The sequence below is a fragment of the Adiantum capillus-veneris genome, chromosome 15, assembly GCF_014529385.1.
Source record: "Adiantum capillus-veneris isolate H3 chromosome 15, ASM1452938v2, whole genome shotgun sequence".
Lineage (NCBI taxonomy): Eukaryota > Viridiplantae > Streptophyta > Polypodiopsida > Polypodiales > Pteridaceae > Adiantum > Adiantum capillus-veneris.
In genome coordinates this window covers 8,305,019-8,332,301 of record NC_140945.1, presented here as the reverse complement: position 1 = coordinate 8,332,301, position 27,283 = coordinate 8,305,019, and the positions used below count along the sequence as shown (strand labels likewise).

At 44.0% G+C, this 27,283-nt stretch overlaps 1 protein-coding gene across 4 annotated transcripts in view; it reads right to left on the bottom strand.

Moving 5' to 3' along the window:
• The window catches only part of APC7 (tetratricopeptide repeat (TPR)-containing protein), a 196,991-nt gene extending 171,350 nt beyond the window's left edge, over positions 1-25,641 (bottom strand). For 2 of the 4 annotated variants that reach the window (XM_086530011.1, XM_086530012.1), the window contains exons 1-3: positions 25,489-25,641; positions 1,019-1,087; positions 665-715 (exon numbers count right to left, since the gene is read on the bottom strand). In XM_086530011.1, coding sequence (XP_086386137.1) covers positions 665-715; positions 1,019-1,087; positions 25,489-25,557 — 189 coding nt within the window. In that variant the 5' untranslated portion in view covers positions 25,558-25,641. The remainder of the gene's footprint in view (positions 1-664; positions 716-1,018; positions 1,088-25,488) is intronic. The other 2 variants (XM_086530010.1, XM_086530009.1) reach the window with 1 other exon arrangement.
• Between the last annotated feature and the right edge of the window lie 1,642 nt (positions 25,642-27,283).

The following is a 27,283-nucleotide window of genomic DNA, read 5'->3' as shown; positions in this document are numbered from 1 at the left end:
TATTTTCAGAGGGTGTGATATTAAATGCATGCAGTGCCCCAAGGGAATTTAATCGTTCTTTTTAATCCGACCGTCAAGGTCGGGGGTCGGGGGGCAGGCCCTCCCAGCCACTCATCTACTGTCCTTTCTGAGCGGGAACTTTTTTGCCCATCAATAGATGCTCACAATGTCAGCACTTGGGAAACTGGAACCATGGAGCCAATTATTGGCTCCGTAATCTGAAAACTGCTCCATAATCTGACACTGCAACTGAGCACTTGAGCGACTGAGCGCAACTGAGTGCCACTGACCTGCCACATGCTTCCTAATGAATGGCCCCCCTCCCCCAGGACAATTGACAGCCGGGAAAGGACGCTTACTGTCCTTTCCTGTAATCAGTGCTCCCGGCCTCTGCCGGTTGCCCTGATTATTTGGGAAAGGACAGTAAGCGTCCTTTCCCTACACCATAATCAAAATATACACAACGTGGACATTACTCCAGGTCGGTCATATGTATCATATAATGTATTTTCTAGCTAGCCAATATATCATATCAAATCATCTTAAAAGTGCTTTCAAGAGCCCGTTTGTGTGCGCATGCAATGCACAATCTCGCAACCTGCTAACCTACTACAAAACAGGTATTCCTGTTACCATCCACTTACACATGCATTATAATTCTCACCAGGGCCCTTTTGTACTCTCTTTTCCCATATAAAGCATCTCCATAGAGAATCTGCAAAACAGTGGGGTAAGTATGCATGAGACAGGAAAGATCGTGAGTCAAACTCCAAGTAGCTAGTTACACTGAAAATCTAACACCATAAAACGTAACACATCCAAGGGTTATTTATGCACACAGCACAATTGCTTATCCTTTAAAACCACAAAATTCGATTTTCTTCAAAAGGGTCAGCAGACACCAATGACTTCCAATAAGAACGTGCGTGTATAATTACTTGTGATTCCAAGCATTTAAAATGCTTATACAACTATGAGATGCAATGAAACACATGCATGATTTGACTATTGTATATACCAAGTTCTCTGCTCGAGCCGCTGGAGACAAGTCTGTACAAGAGTTCATTGAGGACATCAAGAAACAACCCTGCATGATCACGAGAAGAAGTTCCATAACAAATTATGTAGCATGGCAAATCAAACTTCAAACTCTCAATTTCAGAACCTGCAATACAAAGCAGTTCGGTCTTCACACCAATGCAGATATCAAATATGGAAGTGAAAAAGAAGTAAAAGCAACACAGTAGGAGTTTTCTAGAAATCAAAGATATCATCTAATAGAAAAAACGATTCAGAATATATTACAAATGACACTCCCATTCTTCAACTTCAGACTTCATAAGAAAAGCAGTTCAGAACCTGTGCAGATGCAAACTATCAAAAATTGGTACCATGTGGGCAGTGGGAGCACCGCAAGAGGGTCTGTCAGCTCTATGAAAAACAGAAGGTTGTGACTCGTATGCAGAAAACAGCCAATATTTATACAACTCTTTGAGCTAAGCCCTACCTTGGCTTAACAAATTTTCAATGGCCCAAAGTGGACTGACATTTAGGAATACACCAGCCAAACTGAGGCCCATAAACATCATAGACGGGGCTGATTTACGAGAAGGAACCCGAGAACACACCTCTTTTGTGTGTAGGATTGGAAGAGAGGATTTTCTATGTAGAGATCTCTTCCGGGGAATTGCATTTCGAGAACTGAGCTACGTTTCGAGCGTCGAGACTTTGAAGGTAGCGATTTTCATGTTATGAACTCTGGGTATTTGTTTGCAGGTGTACTTCCTCTTAGTGAGGGAGTAGGAGCAGAGGAAGGCATGAGCCTATGCATGAGAAAAGCACTTTGAGAAATTAGAGCCAGATCAGCCCAAGGGTTTTGCACCCAAGTTTGGGAAGTAGATCCACGGATCGAAGAGAGGTAGTTGCGAGTTGTGATCCAGAAATGGGGATTCCTGAGTAAGGACTCCATGTCCAGGAAAGCAGAGTTATTATGCAGGAAGAGGACTCTAGAAACCGAGTTGGAAAAGAGTTGCAAGGATGCCATGCCCTGAGTCTGGAAGGTGAGATCCAAAGGCTAGAACCTTGGCTCTCGAGGATTTGGAATAAGGAACGGAAGTTCCTTGGAATAGGGATTTGCCCTAGGAATAGGGAGCCGAGGCTTCCAAGAACCATCAAGTCTTATTCTAGAACAAACGTGGTAATATCTTCGGTTCAAGTGCTTGTATAGACTTCTCCTCAGTAAAAAAGATACTATTATGGGGGGGGACCAGCCCATCTTCTGGTCCCAGTACTGTGTCGATCTTCTCACTCTCTGTCTCCCTCCCTCTATCTATTTCTCTCTATATCCTCTGGCTTCAGTATTTATGCGCTCCCATTTGTGACAGTCAATCAACAGACTACCCTCGCTACTTGGGTCACGAGTCTACTTTTGCAAATGCACGAAAAACAAACGAGCGTGTACGCTTCAAGGGTGTGTCCAGATCGTCATCATCCTCTTCTGATAGTTCCAACAGCTCTTCCTCTTCTGATTCCAGTGATGAGGACAAAAAAGGCAAGAAATGACGAAGATCCAAAGACACGGATAGAACAAGAAGAAGGCCAAGAAAAGCAGATCCCATTGAAGAACTCAAAAATATTTAGATAGCTCGGAGGAGACTTCATCCTCTTCTAAGAGTTTTGACTCCGATGAACCGATGTTTCTGCCCTAGATACCCCTGACAATGCAAACGAAGTTTACCAATGACAGGTGTAATGGCAACATCCCGGCCTGGTGCTACTAGAACAACCTCCGTCTGTGGCTCCATTTCCTTGGGCGTAATTCCAAGGTGACCCGCCAATTCATGTGAAATAAAGTTGGCCTTGGCTTCTCTGTCAAAGAAGATCACGGCTTCTTGGTCTCGCACTTTGCCCCATGTGCGGCAAAGTTCAGTACTTTCATCCATCGGTCCCCACATAATTTAATACCAGTCCTCCTTTCGTCTTTCCTTTTCTCCCGCACTCTTCAGCTGCTCTGGAACTCTCTGGCCTATCTTCTGATTGTCCTCTGGGTGTCTTTTTGGGAAACCCTGTTGATGTATGTCCCTGCTCCCCACATTCAAAGCACTTCCCCGTTTTGAAGTACTCGGATTTTTGTTTCTCTGTCAGTTGGGGACGTATATCTTTCTTTTTCTGAAACTTACCTCTTCTTCTGCTACCATTATTCAAGTTATGTCCGGTCCTAGTTGTCAAAGGTTGATTAGTTGGATACGTAAGAGTACCCGAATGCATAGAAAACCCTTGCTTAGCATGTCCCATCAGTTGTTGTATGGACTCGGACTTCTACAGTAGGTAGTAATCTCGTATCTCTTTGGGTAGACCACAACAAAATTGCTCAATTTGTTCCTTAAAAAGTAATCTTTCTAAAAGAAGAGGCCGGTAAGAAGGTATCCCAAAATCTCTGCAATAAGAATCCAAAATATCTTCCTTGATCATTTGAAGGTGATTCGAAGCGGTAATCACATCACGTTCGTACTCCTCAGTGAGCGAAGAGGAAGTGAAAAGGCGCTTGAACTGCAGCCACTTTGCTGGTGCTTCCTTGCGTAGCAAGAGTGTGGACCACCATGTTTGTGCATTTCCTTTCAAATAGGATGCTGCCTTCCGAACCTTGGAGTGCTTTGAATAGCCCCTCGTGAATAAGCTATGTCGAACTGTTGAATAAAAGTGAGGGCCTTGTGGGTATCTCGAAAGCCTGAAAAAGTATCAAACTTAAGGTACTTGTCCACCCTCCTTGAAATCTTTGGTTTTCTTGCTCTTGTTCACAAAAAGTCATATTGGTTGGCTCTGTACAAATGCTTCCTCTTAGAATAGGAAGACTTGTAGCTCTGTGGATTTCCGAAAAGCCTTCGACACAATCCCAAGAGCCAGGCTGATACAAAGACTACACGACTTGAGAGTCACACGGGAGCTTGTATGGAATTTCATGACACTTCAAGAGACAGTTATAGGGAGAGTATGGACAGCAGAGAGTGACTGGCCTTTCAGAGCCTGTTCAATCCTGTAGCAAGGATGCCCACTTTCTCCGACTTTGTTTGGATTGTATATTGAAGACATTTCTAACTATATTGAGGCTGCAGCAAATAGAGAAGCACAATTGTCAGGTACATAGATACCTCTATTGCTTTATGACGATAATATTGTGCTTCTTTCAAATTGTCTAGAAGGTCTGCAGAGACATCTAGATGCGTTAAATGCTTATGCACATGATAGTGGGCTCTCCATCAACCTTGGCAAAATCAAGGTGATGGTATTTAATACTACAATGCAAAGGGTCAGGAGATCAGCACCTATTTTTACATATGAAAAGGAGACAGTGGAGTAAGCTCTCTTATTTATATCTTGGTGTTGTATTCAACGGACCTACATTTTCTATGAGGTGTGATGCAGAGGCGACATTGACGAGGGGATATGCAGCATTAGGAGGACTCCAGAGGATATGTTCACAGGTGCCATTTTAAGAGCCACGCACTAAGCGTGGCTATTCGACACATTGGTCACTTCTACCATGCTTTATGGAGTGCAGATATGGGGCCCTAGCCTGGATTATCATAGTAGATCAGGGCAATGTATCCATGATCTCCAGGTTAATCTAGATGAAAGCATCAATGCCACATTTAGTGGAGGCTCTTGCTAGATCAGTGTCTTTCATTCATATCACATGGGAGCAACCATGCGACATATATGCATGAGTAGCGCTTGAGTCATCTCACAACAGCTATCAACAGAGGGTGATACTTCATGTTGCTTTGCACAGACATCATCTTGGTTTGAGCTACATGGATTTAGTATGGGCAGGTTGCCCCCTTTTCAATATTCCCTGGATGCACTATCCCTCACCCTCACACATTCAGAGATTAGCAAGATTCTCAGACATGATCTCATTTAGCTGGATACTAGGAGGACTGGCTACCTCCGTCACATGAGTTAAGGACGAAGATAGCTTTTTATCGAGACCGTCTTCTCTGCACGACAATGACGGGTTTATCTCACCTCCCACATACATGAACACCCACCTATCTCATGGCATTAGATGTGTTATTGGCCAGCTATTCATCTCACCAATTGGAGATAGAAGTTGGCTGATATAGAGGTATACCCCCAAAGGAGAGATTATGCGAGGTTTGCCAGAGAGAGCAAGAGACAAAGGAGTATTATATCTGCCAATGCACAGCATACTATGAGATCTGTTGGCATTTTCATGCTTATTCAGAGAGGAATTTGGCTCCTTATCCCACATCATGGGTAATTCTGATCAGAGGTGCCTAGGTCTCTTCTTGCTTGAGATTCATGGGCTCAGAGAGACTACCCTTAGGAGCAAAGGACCTACACATAGAGGATCCAAACAAAGGCAGATCACTACTTTTTACGGTGGGACTACTCGGGATAGCCCACCATAGGTTACCCATTCACAACCTCAATGGGACATCCTTCTTGATCAAGCAATCCAACTTGGCCGCTCAGCGCTCACAACGCCCGAGGACTCGAGGATCTTCACATCTTAGACGAGGTCTACATCCAACGCCAAGGAGCATCATTGAGCGCCATCTAGTATCCCCCCCCCCCAAAACAAGGACTGACCATGGAGGACATTGAGGCCATATTGCAAAGACGCATGAGAGAGTCCATGGGATGATGATGGTGCAAGCTCAGGATGAGTGATCCGTGAGTCCTCAAGGTTCCTTTTGCTTATAGGAAGGGAGAGCCTTCCTTAACTTAGTGAGAGAATGTGCAATGACCAAAATGAGAGAGTGGAAATTGTGAGAGAAAGTGTTGTGAGTTTAGAGTGCACAGTCTGGTACAATGGTTCTAAATGCTATGATGCTTGACGACGACGATGATGATGTCGACGGCGACGACGACGACAACGATGTCGAAGCTAATGGGCTGAAATCTGAAAATGCTCTTAATGCTTGTGGCTGAAATCTGAAATCGTTGGGAATGTTGATGGGGATCTGCTATGCGACCAAGCTATGGGCTGATTGGCAGCTACGGGCTGATCGGCCGTCGTCGTGGATGACGATGGCTGAAAACTGAAAAATGCTGGCTGTTCTGAGGGCTGAAAGCTAAAAACACTGGTGTAGACACTCTGAGGACTGCAACCACGGCGAGGCTGTGGCTGCCCCCGGTGCATCTGTTGTGGGGTGCCGAGGGAAAAGCAAAACGCTGCTGCTGGCCGAAAGCGCTGATGGCTGATCTTGGAAAACGCTGGAGATGATGACATTCCAGGTGCTTGGTACTGCTTGGTTCTTGAGAGGCACCTTCACTGCTCCTCTGCCTTCCACTGCAGGCGCTAGGTCTCCTTATATAGCCAGACACATGCTGGGTCAAGCAGCCCTTATTTCAGCCCACGATTTGGAAAAGCTGCAAAAAATGACTTATTATTTAAGTGCTCCATGGAGGTGGTTCCCACGCGTGGCTAGAGGCGGTTCACATGCGGTGGAAAAGCTTATGTTGGGTGTTACTACTCATGTTGGGTACTAATGCTCATGCTGGGTACAAATGGCTTCTGCAATCAAAGGCTATGCAGCTACTCTAAGTGCCTCGACATGCACGTCTTGCGTACAGACTCACAAAGGTACAAGAACACTTCCTAGGCTACCTAAACCCTAGAATCCACATGCACATAGGGTTAGATGTGCACGTGACATCCCCCCCCCCCCCCTTTTCAAGGTGAGGTATTGGTACCGAGCTGTATGGCGTCTGTATAATCCGCCAACAACTCTTGGGATCCTGCGAAGCACTCTTCGCCGGCCCACTCTGCTGCGTGGGTCCCGCGATACTTGAACTTCCGGCAAGTCTGCATGCTTGCTTCTTTGGGCTGTGCCGAAAGTGTGAGAAGAATCTGCTTCGGCTCCAATGCTTCAACTTCGTCTACGATCTCGGGTTTATCTTCTTCAAGAATCTCCTCTAAGGAATATCCCTGAAACCAGTTCAACCACAATATTATAGACACATTTATTCCTTGTCGAGTGACTGGAAAAGGACTAATGCTTGCTTCTTTGGGCTGTGCCGAAAGCGACACATAAGAATCTGCTTCGGCTCCAATGCTTCAACTTCGTCTAAGATCTCGGGTTTATCTTCTTCAAGAATCTCCTCTGAGGAATATCCCTGAAACCACTTCAAACACAATATCATAGACACATTTATTCCTTGTCGAGTGACTGAAAAAGACTATGCTTCGTAAACGATTGTGCATGAAATGCAGATAAACAATGTGACAGAGAGCCAAACCGTTCACCAAATGCATGCCAACAGTGTGATCTAAACTTGACTTTGCGACCAAAATGGTGAAACACTATGGTTTCCTTGAATGCAAACTCTTTATCTTTTCTAGAGTGATCTTCATGCATCGGTGCTTATCAGTGAGTGAATCATGTGCATCGTACAATATGGATTTCCTATAAAAAGGGAACACATAACGACGATGACGAAAAAACAAGAGACCGTCACAAATGAGAGACTCGAACAATGCATATTGACTAATAATGCAAACAAAAAATACTTCCTAAATGGGTACTCTGGGTCTCGACTCGAGAGCCAAGATCGGTCCTGCGTGACTAATCATATCTGCAATTGGGTTAGCTTCACTAGGAACACAATCAATCAAACCACCAAATTGCTCAGAAGACTCGAACCATCTAGCTTAACGGTCACTCCAAGGTGTACTCGGTACAGACTAGAGCAACTTGAAGGCTTGATGATCCTTACGAACAATCACATCTCTATCATACACAAAATGTGTGTCGTGCTTAGGAGAAGGAATGACAAAAAGAGATTCCTTTTCATGCAATGACTGATTCTTTGCTAGATTGTGGGACTGTATATTGAGAGAGACTATGAGACTGCGTGTTTTATCCTCTGCTGTCAAAACATGAGAGAGAGAGAGAGAGAGAGAGAGAGAGAGAGAGAGATTAATGGCAAAGACGGAATGTTCTTGTCACAGCGACAAACAACGAGGGTGCTCCTTCAACTGTGAGAGAGAGAGTGTTTTCTTTCCAATCAATTTGTGGATTATAACCTTTAAACCACTTGATGCCAAAAATCAAATCACATCCTTTGAGAGGAGAAACCACAAACTTGCGACGAAAATCGACATTTTGAACTAACACTATCATTTGCGCTAGAGCCATTCGAACGGCATCATTGTAGTCCATAGGGTTGAAGACTTGCACATCGAACTTGATGTACTCATCTAACCCAAAAAGGAAAGCCTCCTTCCGGTCTGCATCCAATTTGCGCAATTGAACGCCAATCTGCAAAATACGGTTAGAAAAAGACAAAACAAGAGTGCCATTTTGCTTAAGACCACGCCAATCTTCTTTTAATCGATCTACGTACTGCGGTGGCATGAAACGAGCCTGGAGCTTGTCTTGGAAGTCGCCCCACTAAGAGACAGGGGTACGCCATCCGCGGCATGCTCAAGATACTCAACCAACTATGACTCCTGCCAAGCTTTATGCCAATTAATGGCATCACCCGCTAGAATCTAGATACATGGCAACAGTCAAAACTTTACTGTTACTTGTTTTTGACTCATGTTCTTTGGTCTATTTAGTGTAAATTTGTGGTCAAAGTGATGCTCTATGTGTGTGGCATGTGTAGGTCAAAAAATGCCAAAAAACTCTGTTTTTTTTTTTGTCGTTCCGACCCCCGTCCCCGTTTCCTAACTTTTGCCGTCCCGTACCCGTCCCCGTTCCCGACCCCGACCCGCGGTCCCATGTAACTATGCCGGAGGCACACTAGTCGTCAAGCATGCCATAGGCCTGTGTGAAGCAGCAGAGTGGTGTAAATCTAACACCCCCTCTCAGCACCCGATGTTGAACAAACCACAAGAAGCCGAAGGTGTGAGGCAAATGATGAAGATGTCTGCTGCAATGTCCAGCGAAGGACAATACTCTGAGAGTATAGCAACAGTCGGGGGTGTCCCAACCTTCAAGAAATCTCTGTAGAAAAATGCAGTCACAAGCAGTGTAGCAAATTGTTATACTCCGTCGATACAGGGTAAAGATACTGCATTAAGGTCCAAATTGGGTGTGAAAACAACTCCTTGTCGTGAGAGAAGTGCCAATAGACCTGCAAGTGTCCTGCCCAATAGGATTTGTGGTGTCTGTCGTCAAAACGTCTGGAGAAACTGAAAAAACCTAGGAACCGTAATGAGAATGACCGGAAGCCTATCAATGCATGAACCTGCAACCCAGTGTGGCCAAGTGGCTAAGCTGTGACAAACTCCAGGAAGGCCAGATGTAGCAATCTGCGCCATAAACGTCCTCCAGAACAAGGAAAGCCAAACTAAACAATCTGCATTGTAGAAGCTACCGTAAGCTGCAGTAGTCACCGATAGACTGCACGGACCACCACTGGATGGTGTCCTGTCAATAGCTAGTTTAATCCAAGATGAGGGGAAAGCCAGACTCAATGGCCTGCGATGTGAAGGGCCTTTGAGAAGAGGTGTGGTCAGACCAAGCTATCATCGTAATCATCTTGTATGAAGAAGGGAAGCCAGAACTCACAGTTTCACTTCCAGATTGTCCATGTGCAAGGACAGAAGAACTTGGTGGCAAATGCTTTGTCCCGAAAGCTGTTGGTCTTGGCTATTTCCGCGATTCATCATAGAAGCTTCAAGGACATGGTCGATCAATACACCACAGATCCATATTTTTCGGATGTATTCACACGAATACAGAATGGGGAGGTAGTAGCGGGATATTCCATACAGGATGGCTACTTGATGAAGAAAACGATGTTGTGTGTTACATAGATCATGAGAAAAAAGGTTCTAGCTGAATGCCATTGTCCACCATTTACGGGTCACCGCGGCATTGACACCACCTTGAAAGGTGTGGAGCATTACTTCTTTTGGTTGAGGCTCAAGAAGGACGTGAACGATTTTGTACGCAGTTGCTTGGTATGCCAGAAGGTCAAGTTTGACGGGCATAAAGCACAGGGATGTTACAGCCTTTACCCATTCCCACCCGCCCTTGGGAAAGTATTGCTATGGATTTCATTTTTTATCTTCCGAAGATACACAGTGGGCACGATGGTAACTGGATTGTTATTGACAGATTTAGCAAGCAAGCTCATTCCATTCCAATGAAGAAAACAGTCAAGTCGGATCATTTAGCGAGATTGTTCATTGCCCAGATATTCAGATTACATGGCATGCCTGACAAATCGTCTCTGAAAGAGATCCCCGATTCACGAGTTTGTTTTGGAAGGCTATTTGAGAGAACATTGGCACACGGTTGCAGTTCTCGTTATCTTTCCACCCGCAGACAGATGGGCAATATGAGACTGCAACTTCAGTTGTACTGGATTTATTGAAGCCTTACATTTCTGATCAGAAGACTCAATGGGAAAAGTTTTGCCCTTGGTGGAATTTGCCTACAATAACACAATCCACTCTTAGACGGGAAAGGCACCATCTGAGATTATTTGGTGCTACGAAGGTTCCACCCTTTCTAAGCAGAAAAGATAAGATTTTTGAAGCCGACCAGTACACGAGGGACTCGGACATTGCTTTTGCCAAGGTCCGGGAGGCTTTAGCGAAATCTCACAAAAGACACAAGAAGGCAACGGATCGACACCGTCGCGATTTGAATTAAAGGAAGACGATTGGGTGCTCTTACGATTTGAGAAGGCATGCCTGAGAAAGAAAAAGGGAAAGGAGAGGCTTTTTCCAAAGCTTAGCATGAGATACTATGGACCTTTCTAGATAAAAGAAAAGATAAATGATGTCTCCTTTAGACTGACGCTGCCCGATACTTGGAGGATTCACAATGCTTTTCATGTGAGTCTCTTAAAGCCTTTTGAAGGCGATGTGTCCGATGATGGGGAGCCAGATGAGCAACCCGAAGTGGAGGAAAGGTTGGAGATACTCGTTCCAGAACAGATACTGGCACATAAGGATAGAAAAATTAAAGGTAAAGTGATTAGGCGATTCTTGGTTAAATTCAAGAACTATCCTGCATTGGATGCGAAGTGAATGGAGGAGGAGGACCTAGCAGGTACTCCTCAGATTGTGGAACTTTACCTTAAAGCATTCGGTTTAGCATAGTCTACTCCGATAGAACCCCGATTTCAGCATGGGGTGAATCTAGTGCAGTGGGCATGCACAAGAGATTACCCCGATTTTTGCCTATGGTGACATTGCTCGCATCCGTCCATACCTCAAAGGGGTCGTCCCATGAGGCAAGGATAAGACACGGCGCTTTTGTCACCGCAATCTTGAGCACTGCGAAAGCCTCAATGGCTGCTTCGGGCAAATCCACGTGCTGCCGGCGAGTCTTTACCCCTTTCAAAACATTTGTCATGGGTGCGGCAATGTGTGCGAACTATATGCTTCAAGAAAAGAACACACATTGTCACATATGGGTGACGTGGCAGCAGACCCCGGACACACACTGTAGTGACACATAGCAAATTGTACGACAGTGACACGTAGCAGACTGAATGGAACAGTGTACGGACTTCCGAATTTTGTGGTGCAAAAAGCGTTGACTTGCTGACATGGCAGCGTACGAATATCCGTAAATTACGTTGGCTGATTTTCGTTGGCACTTTTGGGATATTAGCTTTTGAGTTAAAGGCTTTTCAAGTTAATGCTTTTCGGGCTCTGCTTTTGAGCATCCCTTGTACCAATAAATAAGTGGGCTAGGCCTCACTTCTCAGAGCATTTGCACGCAGAGTCTGAGAGTGAACACCTACTCACTCTCTTGTACTTTGAACACAGACTAATACAAAAAGAAATACCGAAAGGGGCGCCAGTCTTTGGGGCCAATATCTCTAGGCACGGAAGTATGCTGGGCCGTGTCGACCTAATTGTGAATTGTGAACAATTTTGAAGTGAATCTCTGCTATGTCGCGGTAGAATCTTGACTTGGGGTGTCCAAGTTTAAATGGTATCAGAGCGCGGCCGATTTCTCTTCTACCGGGGAATCCGATCCTTTTCTCGTGACACTTATGGATTCCAACAGAAATCAGTCGACTTCTTCTGCATCTGGGAATGCGGGAGGAGATCGCCGAGAAGAGCAATCAAAAGAGTACAGCCCACCCCGGCCTACTCAGTCTGAGATTGAAGAGATGGAACTTCAACAATTGGTTGACGAGGCAACAAAGCAGATGATTAAAATTGCGAAGGATCCAAAATTTGCAAAATTTTTGACTCGGCAATCCCCTACAGAGGTGCTCACCCAGTGGCAGAAGGCCACAAAGCCACCCATCAAACCTGCACTAAAGAAACCTCCTTCTCCGAGGATGTTTACAGAACAAGAATTACAAGCAGTGGTTCAGACACAGATCAATCGGCTTTTGGATGCAAACAATAAAGCCAAAAAGCACGACAAAAAGCATAAGAAAGGAACAGACTTCCCGGGTTATTCGTCAATCTACTTTTGCATCGGCAAGAAAGCAGAAGAAGCGTATACGATTGAAGGATTACCCAGTTCTTCTTCTTCTTCTTCTTCTTCTTCTGACAGTTCTTCTAGCTCTTCTGACTCGAGCGAAGAAGACAGAAAAGGGAAAAAGCGAAGCAAAAAGCAAAGCTTCGGAAAGGGCAAGAAAAAGGCAAAGAAGCCTAAATTTCGCCCTATTTCTAACAGTTCTACAGAGGACTCATCCTCAGACAGTTCGGACTCCGACGATCACATGTTTCATGCAAAGAAGAAGCATTTTTATATAGCCAACCAATATGACTTCCTCGAGGATAAAAGCAAGAAAGTAAAAGAATTCAAAGACGGTGGACAGTCAATTAAGTTTGACTCTTTTTCTGGATTACGAGTTGCTCCGAGGGCTTTGGCCTTCCTACAGCAGTTTGACATAGCTTTCTCTACAAGGCATTACTCAAAGCACTTCAAGATTCAAAGGGCTACATCTTTCTTCAAGGGAAATGCTTGAACATGGTGGTCCACCCTTCTACTAAGAAAGGAAGCTCCCGTTAAATGGTTGAAATTAAAAAGGCTTTTTATTTCTTCTTGGCTGACTCGGGAGTACGAACGAGATATATGAATTGCTAGGAATCATCTTCGGATGACCAAGGGAGATACTCTGGACGCTTATTGCGAGAGATTTTGGAGCTCTTTTCTACCAACCTCTTTATTTAAGAAGGTCTCGTTTAAAGAACAGATTGAGCGGTTTTGCTACGGACTTCCTACAGAGATCCGAGACTATTGATTGGGACAAAAGTCAAATTCTATTCAAAAATTAATGGGTCATGCGAAACAGGGTTTTGCCATACATTCACGCAATCTAACTTACCCCACTGATGAGATCTTGACTCAAAGAACCCAACAGACTTCTACTAATGAAAGTAGAAAGAGAGAGTTCCCAAGAAAAGAAAGACAAGGATTCACGACCCCATCTCACTTTTCGAGAGAGGGCCAACTACATCAGAGAGGGGAAGTGTTTCGTATGCGGGGAACATGGGCACGTCTCTGCGAAGTGCCCTAAAAAGGCACAACAAGAACAGAATGAAGACAGGCCAGAGAGTTCGAGAGCAGCTGAGGAACGTGGAAGAAAAGGCAAGATGAAAGCAGGATTGGTTCCAGATTGCATGGGTACTGATCCAAGCACGATTGATGAAAGTACAGAAGTTTGTCGAGCTTGGGGCAAAGTGAAAGATCAAGAAGTCCTGATTTTCTTTGATGGAGGAGCCAAGGCCAACTTCATTTCACCTGAATTGGCGGCGCGGCTCAAGATTACACCTGATCGGATGGGACCACAAGCAGAGGCAGTTCTAGCCATTAAACCTGTCATTGGCAAACTTCAGTTGCATTGTCAGGGGTATTTGGGGCACGAGGACTTGTACATAATGCCCTTGGAAGGTTGTGATGTCCTCTTGGAGTCCCTTGGTACCATAAGAACAATGCCATGGTCGATTATCAGGCGAAGAAAGCCACATGGACAAATGAAAAGGGCCGAAAATTTGTACTTGATGTGAAATTGAAGGGCAAGTCTGTCCCTATTGTATTGGCTTCTGCAGTTTCGAAATTAATGAAATCCAGTCTGTTTGTTTACTCGATCTTTTTGAAAGAGTTAAATAATGAACACAGGACAAATATGTCTGAACTTATAAAGAACGCCAAGATTTTCTCCACACTCATGCCGATTGCTTTTCTGAGGGCCTGCCAGGCGAGTTACCACCAGCTCGTCATGAGGATCTACTATTGATCTGATACCTGGAAGCACACCACCGAACCGGCCACCTTACTCTTGGAAAAGCGTCTTATCAAGCCGAGACTTCACCGTACTGCTCTCCGGTGTTGTTGGTTTTAAGGAAAGACGGAACTTGGAGAATGTGCATTGATTATAGAGCTCTCAATAAAATCACCATCAAGAACAGATTTCCGATTGCGAGGATCGATGATATTCTTGACAGATTACAGGGATCCTCTTGTTTCAGTAGGATCGATTTGAAAAGCGGATATCATCAGATCCGAATCGCGCCGGGAGATGTCTACAAGACAGCTTTTCGGATGAGCTTCGGTTTATATGAATTTTTGGTGATGCCTTTTGGCCTTACCAGTGCTCCAGTGACTTTTAACCGAATGATGGACAAGATTTTCAGAGAGTATATATCCTTTGTTGGCACTTTCTTTGATGACATTATAGTCTTCTCCAAGGATGAGGCAGAACATAGACAACTTCTGCTACAAGTCTTTCAGGCATTGTGAGATCACAAGTTGGTGATCAATGCCAAGAAGAGTGAATTTTTCTTACCGGAGATACACTTTTTGGGATACATCGTCTCAGCAGCAGGAGTGCAGATGGACCCGGCCAAGATTGAGACTACACATAATTGGTCCGATTTAAAGAATGTCCATGAAGTTAGAAGCTTTTTGGGCTTATGTTCTTACCACCGGTTCATTAGATAGTTTGCAGAGGTTGCTTCCCCTTTGCATATCTTAACACAAAAAAGAGTCCCTTTCTCGTGAGGACCCACAGAGGTGACTGCCTTTCAAACTTTGAAAGAGAAATTGACTACAGCACTAGTTTTGACTTTGCCAAATTTATTCGAAGTATATTGTGATGCTTGTGATCGTAGTCTGGGTGCGGTCTTAATGCAAGAAGGCCATGTCATTGCCTATGAGAGCCGATTGTTCTCAAGGCCGGAATTGACAGCACAGATTTATGAGAAAGAGCTTTTGGCGGTTATCCATGCTCTTACTCAGTAACATTACCTACTCGGGGCCGATTTTACGATCTTCACTAATCATCAAAGTTTACGCTACTACTTGTCACAGAAGCAACTATCGAAAAAGCAGATGCGGTGGGCTAACATCTTGTCACAGTTGCACTTTCACATTGTCCATGTGCAAGGACAGAAGAACTTCGTGGCAGATGCTTTGTCCCAAAAGCCGTTAGTCTTGGCTATTTCCGCGATTCACCATAGAAGCTTCGAGGACATGGTCGATCAGTACGCCACAGATCCAGATTTTACAGATATAGTCAATCGAATACAAAATGGGGAGGTAGTAGCAGGATATTTCATTCGAGATGGCTACTTGATGAAGAAAAGGATGTTGTGCGTTACACAGCCGTTGAGGGAAAAGGTTCTAACCGAATGCCATTGTCCACCATTTACGGGTCACCGCGGCATTGATACCATCTTGAAAGGTGCGGAGTGATACTTCTTTTGGCCGAGACGCATGAAGGATGTGGACGATTTTGTACGCAGTTGCTTGGTATGCCAGAAGGTCAAGTTTGACAAGCATAAAGCACATGGATTGTTACAGCCTTTACCCATTCCCACCAGCTCCCGGGAAAGTATTGCAATGGATTTCATTTTTGATCTCCCGAAGACACAGAGTGGGCATGATGGTATCTGGACTGTTATTGACAGATTTAGCAAGCAAGCTCATTTCATTCCAGTGAAGAAAACAGTCAAGCCGGATCATTTAGCTAGATTGTTCATTGCCCAGATATTTAGACTACATGGCATGCTTGAGACAATAGTCTCTGATAGAGATCCCGATTCACGAGTTTGTTTTGGAAGCTATTTGGGAGAACATTGGCACTCGGTTGCAGTTCTCGTCATCTTTCCACCCGCAGACAGATGGGAAATCTGAGATTGCAAATTCAATCATACTGGATTAATTGAAGTTTTACATTTCTGATCAAAAGACTCGATGGGAAAAGTTTTTGCCCTTGGTGGAATTTGCCTACAACAACACAATCCACTCTTCAACGGGGAAGGCACCATTGAGATTATTGAAGGTGCTACGAAGGTTCCACCCTTCCTAAGCACGAAAGATAAGATTTTTGAAGCCGACCAGTACATGAGGGACTTGGACACTGCTTTTGCCAAGGTCCAAGAGGCTTTAGCGAAATCTCATGAAAGACACAAGAAGGCAGCGGATTGACACCATCGTGATTTGAAATTAAAGGAAGACGATTGGGTGCTCTTATGATTTGAGAAGGCACGCATGAGAAAGAAAAAGGGAAAGGAGCGGCCTTTTTCAAACGCTCAGCATGAGATACTATGGACCTTTCCAGATAAAAGAAAAGATAAATGATGTCTCCTTTAGACTGAAGCTGCCCGATACTTGGAGGATTCACAATGCTTTTCATGTGAGTCTCTTGAAGCCTTTTAAAGGCGATGTGCCCGATGATGGGGAGCCAGATAAGCAACCCGAAGTGGAGGAAAGGGAGGAGATACTCGTTCGAGAACAAATATTGGCACATAAGGATAGAAAGATTAAAGGTAAAGTGATTAGGCGGTTCTTGGTTAAATTCAAGAACTATCCTGCATTGAACGCGAAGTGGATGGAGGAGGAGGACCTAGCAGATACTCCTCAGATTGTGGAACTTTACCTTGAAGCATTTGGTTTAGCATAGTCTACTCCGACAGAACCCCGATTTCAGCATGGGGTGAATCTAGTGCAGTGGGCATGCACAAGAGGGAAGTCACTCCGCTCCTTTGTCAGCAGATTACCCCAATTTTTGATAGTCACTGATGTCCCTTTGGGTTTCAGGGATACTGCTAGGCTGACAGTATTCTGCTATATGACTTTATGAATTGGAAGTCCCCAAAATGAATATGATATTGATTGATTTGTACTTGACTTGTTTGAGTGCAAGAATTGATAGACTAAATGGCTACAGCATTTCAGTCTCATAAATCTCTATAGACATGATTGCAATATGGATTAGTTAATCGGGCATCTATGAGGTCCCGGCTGGATCTAGATACGATTGCTAAATACGTTGCCGATTAATCATGGTCTCAGATTTGGAATGAATTTGAATGTGATTTTGAATGTCAAGTGATGTCCTGAGATGTCCTGAGATGTGATTGTCGATTGATACATGTGCTCGATGTGTTGTGCCTAGTGCGTCGATACTAACAGTAAGTGTCTGCTAAGACAGTTTATGGACTGTCTGTTTTGCAAGCGTAATCGAGGGCGATTACAATGCTTTTAAGAGAGGGGTATGTCACAAATGGGTGACGTAGCAACAGACCCCGGACACACTACAGTGACATGTGGCAGATTGTACGGCAATGACACGTGGCAAGCTGCACGGAACAATGTACGGATTTTCTGATTTTGCGCCACAAAACGCGCTGACCTGCTGGCGTGGCAGCGTATTGATCTCCGTAAATTACGCTAGCTGATTTTCGCTGGCAGCTTTTGGGATATTAGCTTTTGAGTTAAAGACTTTTCAAGTTAATGCTTTTGGGACTCTGCTTTTGGGGATCCCTTGTACCAATAAATAAGTGGGCTATGCCTCACTTCTCAGAGCCTCTGGACGCAAAGTCTGAGAGTGAGCACCTACCCACTCTCTTGTACTTTGAACACAGATTAATACAAAAAAAATACCGAAAGGGGCGCCAGTCTTTGGGGCCAATATCTCTAGACATGGAACTACGCCGGGCCGTGTCGACCTAATTGTGAATTGTGAACTGTTTTGAAGTGAATCTCTGTTGTGTCGCGGTAGAATCTTGACTTGGGGTGTCCAAGTTTTTTACACACATCATGTGCAGTTTTGGGCAAATCCCAATTACATACCTGTTCCACCTTCGCGGGGTCTAACTTGACACCTTCTGCAAAAATGATATAACCCAGATAAGTAACTTCAGTGATAAAAAACTCAGATTTCTTAGCTGCGATGTACAGCTGGCACTCATCTAAACGGGTTAATACCCTTTCTACATCCTTTTCATGATGTTCCCACGATGCAGAAAAAATGAGAATATCATCCAGAAAGATGAACACACATATACCAGCCATATTGCCAAAACAGCCTATCATGAGACGGTTAAACGTACCCACGACACCTGTCAATCCAAAAGGCATGACCACATACTCCCATTGCCCTCGCTCTGTGCGAAAAGCGATCTTGTAGATGTCGCCTTTGAATACCCTTACCTGATGGTATCCACTTTTGAGATCGACCTTACTGAAAACCTTTGCCCTATTATGAGACGGTTAAACGTACCCACGACACCTGTCAATCCAAAAGGCATGACCACATACTCCCATTGCCCTCGCTCTGTGCGAAAAGCGGTCTTGTAGATGTCGCCTTTGAATACCCTTACCTGATGGTATCCACTTTTGAGATCGACCTTACTGAAAACCTTTGCCCTATTGAGCGTATCGAGGATATACTCAATGTGAGGCATCGAAAACTTCTTCTTGACGGTCATCTTGTTCAATGCCCTGTAATCAACACACAAACGAGACGAACCATCCTTCTTGCGGACAAACGAAATAGAAGCAGCAAAAGGACTTACACTAGGACATATAAATCCTCTCGCCACCAACTCCGTGAGTTCCCGCTCTAACTCTTCTTCTTGAGTCTTATTCAAGTGATAGGAAGCCTTACTAACTGGCTGTGCCCCCTCTGTGAGTTCGATGCGATGGTCCTCCGACCGCTTTAGAGGGAGACGGGGTGGAAGATCATCCTGCAAAAAGAGATGCTTAAACTTGGTACAAAGCTAAATACTCGTATGGAGCCTGAATGCTCTGGTAACTGGAGCGGCATAGATGAATGCCGCTTATGCTCCTCTTCATAATTTGCGCTTTGCCTACACATGAGAAATGAGAGGCAAAGAATGCAGACTCCCCTCACCACAAATGATCATGGAAGAGTCACTTTTGGAATTTAGAGTGAGAGTATTGTCCGCCCAATCAATGAGAGGGTTATGCTCACGAAACCATCTAATACCCAAAATCATATCACATCCTGAGAGAGGAGACAGGACAAATTTTCTGCAGAAGGCAGTTTGTTGAACACTGAATAACACTCAAGGCACTCTTGCGTGATGAGAGAGTCCATACCAGGAGCAAAGCCCAACACCTCGAGAGGAGTTGTCTGGCTAACCTCTAGGCGGGCTCTCTCTACAAGAGAGGCACCAATCACATCATGCATACTGCCTGAATCAACAATATGACAAAAAGTTTACCCTTCACGTGACCATAACATTTAAAGAGAGACTCATCGATGTGTGTGTCAAAAACATGTGGAGACTCAAATTGGTCATTAAAGTGCTTGTGGTAGTTGTTGGTGCTTTGGGTTCTTTAGGTGAGGTTGTCTTAGGACAAGCCGCCTTAATGTGCCCCTTGACGTGACATTGATAACAACGACCTTCCTTAGCATAAATGATTTGTTCTTCTGTCGTTATGTATCCTCCTATAATTCCTTTTGCTGCTTTTTCATCCGGGGTTACCTTAGGTTTAGCAGGTGTTTTAGCTTTCCCCTTAAATTCATTTTGAGAGTTCTTTTCTGAAGGATTAGAGGAAGATTGGCTAGAAGAGTTACCGTTCTTACCATTCTTATCGTTCTTTCCGTTTTGTGGGTTCTGAGGAGTCTGAGAGGTACTATGAGAAGACTTGTTCTCCTTAGGCTTTCCTTTGTTGTGCTTCATCTCTTGGGAGAGAGCAATTGCTACCGCCTTGTTGAGATCCAGGGGGTCGAAGACTTCTACATCAAACTTGATATATTCGTCCAACCCGAAAAGGAATACCTCTTTGCGCTCATTATCCAATTTGCGTAATTGAATGCCAAGCTGCAAAACACGGTTAGAGAAAGACATGACTTGCATACCATTTTGCTTAAGATTGCGCCAATCTTCTTTCAACCGCGCTAAGTACTGAGGTGGCATAAACTGTGCCTTGAGCTTGTCTTGGAAGTCGACCCAATTGAAGGAAAGGGGCACGCCTTCTTCGGCTTCCTCTAGGTGCGCGGTCAATTGTGCCTCTTGCCATGCGTGATACCAATTAATGGCATCACCGGCAAGGTACATGGCTGCCGTCAAAACCTTGCTATTCCCCGTCTTCTTAGTTGTCGCAAAATAAGCATTAAATTGATGCAACCAAAATGAATAACACTAGCATCCATCTTAGCATCATACTTACTGAAAGTCAACTTCTCAATGACGAGGTTGTTGGAGTCTGAATCTCTGCTTGTGCTACCTAATGAACTGCCAACATCTTTGACCGGCTCGGGAATTGAGGTGAGTACCTGTAGGACCAACTCTTGCATGCGTTAGTCTCTCTGCGCCTCAGCTTTAACTCCAAGGCCACTCGTCTGTCTTCGGCAGCTATGCGTTGGGCTTCGCATGTTTGCTCACGCTCAAGCTCAATAGCTACCTTTCTTTCTTCGGCCGCCAAGCGCGCTTGCTCACGCTCACGCTCCAAGGCTGCCTTTCTTTCTTTGGCCACCAAGCACACTTGCTCACCCTCACGCTCCAAGGTTACCTTTCTTTTTTCGTGCTCGCGCTCCGAGGCGTTGTGCTTCTTGTTGTAGCATCATATCCATCATCGACTTGACCAAAGCCTCCATAGGATTTGGTGCAAACCGTGGCGTAGATAGGGAAGGGGGAGGGTCGGAAAAACCTCCTGGTGGAGAAAATTCTTCTTCACCACCTCCACGCTCATCACCTTCACGCAAAGTACCCATTTCGCTTCGGGTGATGACCATACACTGAGATCTTGAGTACTTAAGTTCACGAGGAACTTCGTTTCTTGAGGTTCTTGAGTTCTTGAGGTTCTTCAGGTTCTTGAGTTCTTTCTTTAGCTTGCAATCTGTGTTAGAGAAGGCTTTTCTCTTACCGAGCTCTACTCTTCCCTGCGGGCGCACCCCTTGGCAACCTTGCGCTCACACCAAGGTTGCTTTTTCCCACCTCACGTCGATTGGCCAGCCGCTAAGTGCACGGTCCGCTCTCAATGAGTGAAAAGAGGAACAAGGGAAGGCCGGACAAGCCCTTCTTTCTTGGGTTACCTGTCACTCTTCAAAAACACGATTAAAAAGGCGACACGCCCAAGTGGACTCGGGTTACGTGCGACCGCAACAAGCAAAAAAATTTATTGTGGTTCTTTCCTTGAGTGATACAGAACACTGCCAAAGCTTTGATACTAGAGAGAGAGAGAGAGAGAGAGAGAGAGAGAGAGAGAGAGAGAAGGATACGACACCAAACGGTTCTCAAACCCTCCTCCAAGGGCCCCTCTCTCGATGGCGAGAGAAGTCTATGCTATTGATTGCACAAATCTTGTACAATGGTGTTGATGCAAAGTTCTTGATGCTATGATGTAAAAATGGTCTAAGTCGATGACGACGTTGACGACTAATGGCTAAAAAAACGCTGTTTCCAGAGGCTGAAAACGCTGCTGAATCCGGACTGAAACCGCTACTGCTGTGGCTGAAAAACGCTGCTGCTATGGGGCAGAAATGTTGGACCCTTCTGGCGGAAAGACGCTACGAACTGCTGGTTGAAAAACGCTGGTCCAGGTTGCTGAAAAACACTGATGCTGGCTGCAGGAAACGCTGGTGCTGAATGCTGAAATCTCTGGCGACGTCGGGCTGATGGTGCTTGATGGAAACACTGGGTCTTGGTAAGGTTCTTGCTGAGGAGAAACGCTAGAGGGCCTGCTACAAAGTTTGTCTGTGCTCTTTTGGTTTCTTATGCCTCTACTGAGTGACTGTCAGTTTTCTTTTATATTAACTTAGCAAATTTGCCCTTCCCAGTTTCCCAACAAAGTCACTTATTAATAATAAATGATAAATGGATAAATAGGGAAAATGGGTTCTGTGCACTATAAAATGCTCGTGATGGGTACTGATAAAATGCTCATGATGGGTATTGAATGCCATGCTGATGATCATGTTGTGTGCAACCAAAGGACATGCACAGCCTGCGCACAGGCTCACAAAGGTGCCAGAACACTTCCTAAGCTGACCTGAACCCTGGACCAGAAGTAGCTTGTCCACATGCACATAGGGTTAGATGTGCACGTGACAATACCGGTCCCACCAAAGAGCAAACAAAGAAAATTGGTGCTTCCAAAGTCTACTGGAATTTTATTTGAAGAATCTACGTGTCCCCATCCCAGACTTTTAATTTTATTTGAAGAATCTACGTGTCTCGACCACGGACTTATTAGCCACTCCCACCCTTACTTCATCGCGCATCAGGCGCACTCTCGTCTTCATCGCTCTGTCTTACAGGGCATAAGCCATAAAGATCACGTGCAAAGAAGGATCAAGGATTCTTTTCAAGCCGTTGTTTTCCTGAGAGGCAATGCCATGTAGTGGTGGATGTTTATAGCTACCAAGCTGTACACTCTAAGGACTTGGCTAGCTTTCAAGAAAATTTTTGCCCGAAGTTATATGGTTTCTGGCAGCTTATGGCAGAGTGGGGTGTCCTGAAATGCTTGCCATGGAAACCCTAGCAGATTATAACTCAAAATTTATCGACATCTAGGTGTCTCTTCTTGAGCTGATAACCTTGGAGGTCCGGTGTGATTGCTATGACTTGGGACTACCATCGCCACCAGAGGAACATAGTCTCTCCAAGAGCTGATGGACCATGCTGTGGTTGGCTACGACCTTATGGAAGGAACCTAACCCTAATTTTTGGTGCAGGTTTCAGGATGGAAAGTTAGTCGACTTTTAGAGCTCGATTGATCTCGAGATTGCTTTTTAAGTTTGAATCTGTTTGAGAACTTGCTTGGTGATCCTATTTGGAACTTTTTTGAATTGGATGGTATCTGTTTTAAACCTGTCTTGGTGCCAATTTGAACTGTTTGACTCTGATTTTAATACTAGTTTCAATGATTGGTGATTTTATTCCCGGGTAGAGTAGTGAAAAATGTTGTTTTGGTATTGTCTGAACTTGAGAACGACGCAGACAGGATGTCTGGGGAGCGTTTTGTTGTATACTAGAACTAAGAAAACCTTTGAACGACGCAGACTGGATGTCTTGGGAGCGTTTGGTTGTATGATTGAACCTCCAAGTTGCGGTCTGGGGAGCGTTTGGTTATACCAGTCCTCTGAACTCATGGCCCAAACCTTTTTAGGTTATTTGCGAGGGAGTGACAAGGTAGTTGTTGTGTAGCTTCATATCGTAGACCGTCTGTCTCGAGGCAATGCTCAGCAGCGTTGTTCGTTGTGTCTTGTAACATGGTTGCATAGTGATGTGCCAACCACTGAATATTCCTTATTGGATGAGATACTTCTTGGAAGCCAACAACCCAGGATATCAAGAGTTCCAATCTGGAATGAGACTCCTTATTGGATAAGATTCTTCTGGGAAGCCAACAACCCAGGAAATCAAGAGCTCCGATTTGGAATGAAAATACTGATTGTCCCTCGGACTGTCCCTCAAAAATTTTTGAGCTAACTTGAGTTGTTTTGCAAATATGTTGTAATCGCGAACTAGGGGAGCGTTTGGTTATACCAATCCTCTGAACTCATGGCCCAAACCTTTTTAGGTTATTTGCGAGGGGAGTGACAAGGTAGTTGTTGAGTAGCTTCATATCGTAGACTGTCTGTCTCGAGGGAGTGCTCAGCAGCGCTGTTCGTTGTCTTGTAACATGGTTGCATTGTGATGTGCCAACCACTGAATATTCCTTATTGGATGAGATACTTCTTGGAAGCCAGCGACCCAGGATATCAAGAGTTCCAATCTGGAATGAGACTCCTTATTGGATAAGATTCTTCTGGGAAGCAAACAACCCAAGAAATCAAGAGCTCCGATTTGGAATGAGAATACTAATTGTCCCTCGCACTGTCCCTCAAAAAATTTTGAGCTAACTTGAGTTGTTTTGCAAATATGTTGTAATCGCAAACTATTAATAACTTTCTTTCAAGAAGGGGGGATGTCACAAATTGCTATCGTGTCAAGCCACTGAAGAACGGAGCTCTCTTTGCAATGTGTAAACGCTACACTAATCTGCAGAGTAGCTTCCTCAAGTCACACTTATAAAGGAACCGGCCAAAAGTAGAGACCCCTCAAAACAGGGCACCCCCAAAAGCAGTAGGTGCTAAAAATAGTAGCCCCAAAAAGCATCACTAAAAATTGGCATCCAAAACAATGCCGCATGGCAATTGCACGGCCCACAAATTGTGGCGAATTTTCCAATACATTTACGACTGTCACACCATCAACTGGATTCGCTCTCTTCTCCCTCAATTATTGGACCACCACGTCATCACTTTGTAACACGAATTTCCAACTATAGGTGTTGACAATGGGAGTTTACAGCCATTGATCACTCTTGGCATTCATTCCATTCACCTTATTTCAAGTTACAATCACATTAAGCTCTTCCTCTAATTGACCTTTCTTCTAGAGACCTACGATCAGCCTTTACCCTCTCACTTTACCCTCTCCTTGCTACGCCTCTATTTGGCAAGGGATTCTCCCATACAGGCCGTCTACACTGTGCAACAGACAACAGCACTGCCTTTCGAGGAGAGAGAGAGAGAGAGAGAGAGAGAGAGAGAGAGAGAATCTTGCTACGTGCTGCCACAGGTCACGAAAAAAGAAAACCCGTTTTACACGGGCTCAAAAAAACCTCTGGATTACCACTCCCTTCTCTCAAAAGGCAATGCCAACAAACAAGCACCTGTTTCATACTCCCTCATCTATGGACAGAGTTGACAAGGTTAACTTGAAAGCTCTTCCTTTATCAAACCTTATATGGCCCTCTTGGGTTCTTGGAATGTCATTTTATAACAGCCCAAAACAAAACCAAAAAAACTCTGAGTTTTCAGACAACCTTTTGAAGGTTTGAAAGCATATGTCAAATTCAAAAACTTCGAGCTCAGCATCTACATGAGTTTTCCCATTGCTTGGGTGTCTGATGGTGTAAGTTCAACCTCAAGACTACTTAAAGATGGTTGTTTTTGCCATAAACCCAGGCACATCAGAGCAAAAATGCTGCATGGCACATGATGAAGGTCATTTACGTGCAGCTTATCAAATAGTCTCATTTGAGACGACGACTAGTGTAGAGTAAGAGTCTACTCTTAAATTACAGTTAAATAAGATTGGTGTGCGAAGGTCGAACTGACAATGTTTCCGAGCCAATTTTTCAACACGCCTTGGTTTGTGCCTGATATAAACATCCACAGTGGACAGGACCACAAGCACAAGGAGGGTCTCTCTCTCTCTCTCTCTCTCTCTCTCTCTCTCTCTCTCTCTCTCTCTCTCTCTGTCTGTCTGCCCTCACTAACCAGTAAATCAGCTGAATCGTACAGATTTTGATCGAGAAGAAATAGCATCTGCTCTCGCAGCGTCTCCATGATGAGTGAGCCGATGCCCCTGTAAATGCGCCCACAAGGAAAGAGCGCGTTAAAAGAAATTTCAAAACAAGCTAGGCTAGGCTTCAGCGTGTGCATGGGATTGAGAATCTTTGGAGATGCTCTCTCTCTCTCTCTCTCTCTCTCTCTCTCTCTCTCTCTCCACACGAAAAAAGCAAGACAAAGTGGAGGAGGAGGAAAGACGTATTTTTCTTGCTTCCTACCTTAGTTCTCCTCATTTAGTCGACCAAGCAATGTTTGCACATTTATTCCCTGTAAGTGGAGAGGTGTTCAAACTTTTATGAAAGTGTTGTGCCCCTGTTGTAAAATGGCATTAGTTTTATCCAAATGATGTAAGATGGAGTGCATTTTCTTTTGAGTATATTGTAATGTTGTTTGGCTTTGGCTAGTTTGAGATTTGAGGATCCAAATAGTCTGAGATTTGATGATCCAAATAGTTTGAGATTTGATGATCCAAATAGGTCAAGCAATGCTTGAGTCAAGCTAAGACTTTGGAATACATAATTGCCTAGTTTCTTGCATACACGTAGGTGGTGCATAAACATGTGAAGATTGAGATATTTGTTTTGATTGCACTATCTATATTATATCATCTATTGTTGCATGGTTGCTTGCTTGTGTCATTGAAGCACTACAAAGAATTTCAGTAGATATTCAAAGCCCTTGATGTATAGTGGCATATAATAGTGAGCCCAAGAGATCACACATAAATGCAAAGATATCATTCTCCTCCTAATGTAAAGTATTCCTCGAACACCTCATAGCTAAGCATGTTTGCAAGAGCTCCCGATTTGACCAAATTCTACCATGCACAGATCTTTACATAAGGACTAGCGTTCTTGGTCATAAGTCTTGATTTGAATGGTTTTGAGTTTGATATTCTTCTGCATTTAATGTAGTAGATTGATGTTTGCATTTTGCAGCTCATTTTTTGGCTTTGCCCAAGCTTCTCTAATTATCCATTTTTGTTCTTGCTTCCATTCCCAAACTATATGTTCTCTTTTCAACATGCCATTGGTTAGTGGTGAATGGTATTTTTTTAGACAACATCTATTAATCTAATTGACATCTCTTCGTCAATGATTTTTTGCTAGTTTGATGACCCCATTCAATGATATTGAATGAATTACAAAGAGTCCCATCTTTTACATTGCAAGCTTTTTTGTGTGTATTTCAAGTGTTATAGAAGTATAATCATTTTTGTGCATAAATTTCTACTAGAGGCCTCAATCAACCCCATCTACCATTTCTAATTGGTTCAGTCTCTCTGAGAACCCATGACTAGTCCATTCTAAGCTCTTTGCTACTCTCAATGTCAGTGATTTAAGCAAGAACACAAAAGAGAAATGCAAAGCAATTGGTTGAATAAACTAATTCACTTCAATTAATTGCCAAAGAGGTATACAAAAATTAGGATCTCTGATGGAATTCTTGGATTATGTATTGAGTAATTAAACGTTCAGTGGTACATCGAGGAAGCTCATACATGGACATCTAGATTCCAATTTCAAAACACAAACTTATCAAATATTGATGGGATTTGGAGTGGTTTGGTAAAAAATTTGTGAAAAGTTGTACATGTTTATGGTGTGAATGATGTTCAATATATGCCTAATTCACCCACTAAATATGCACCATTGTTTCACGTACTAATTGCACCTAAATGGCGTGGTTATATTTTTGAATATCTTATGATGAGTAAGACCTT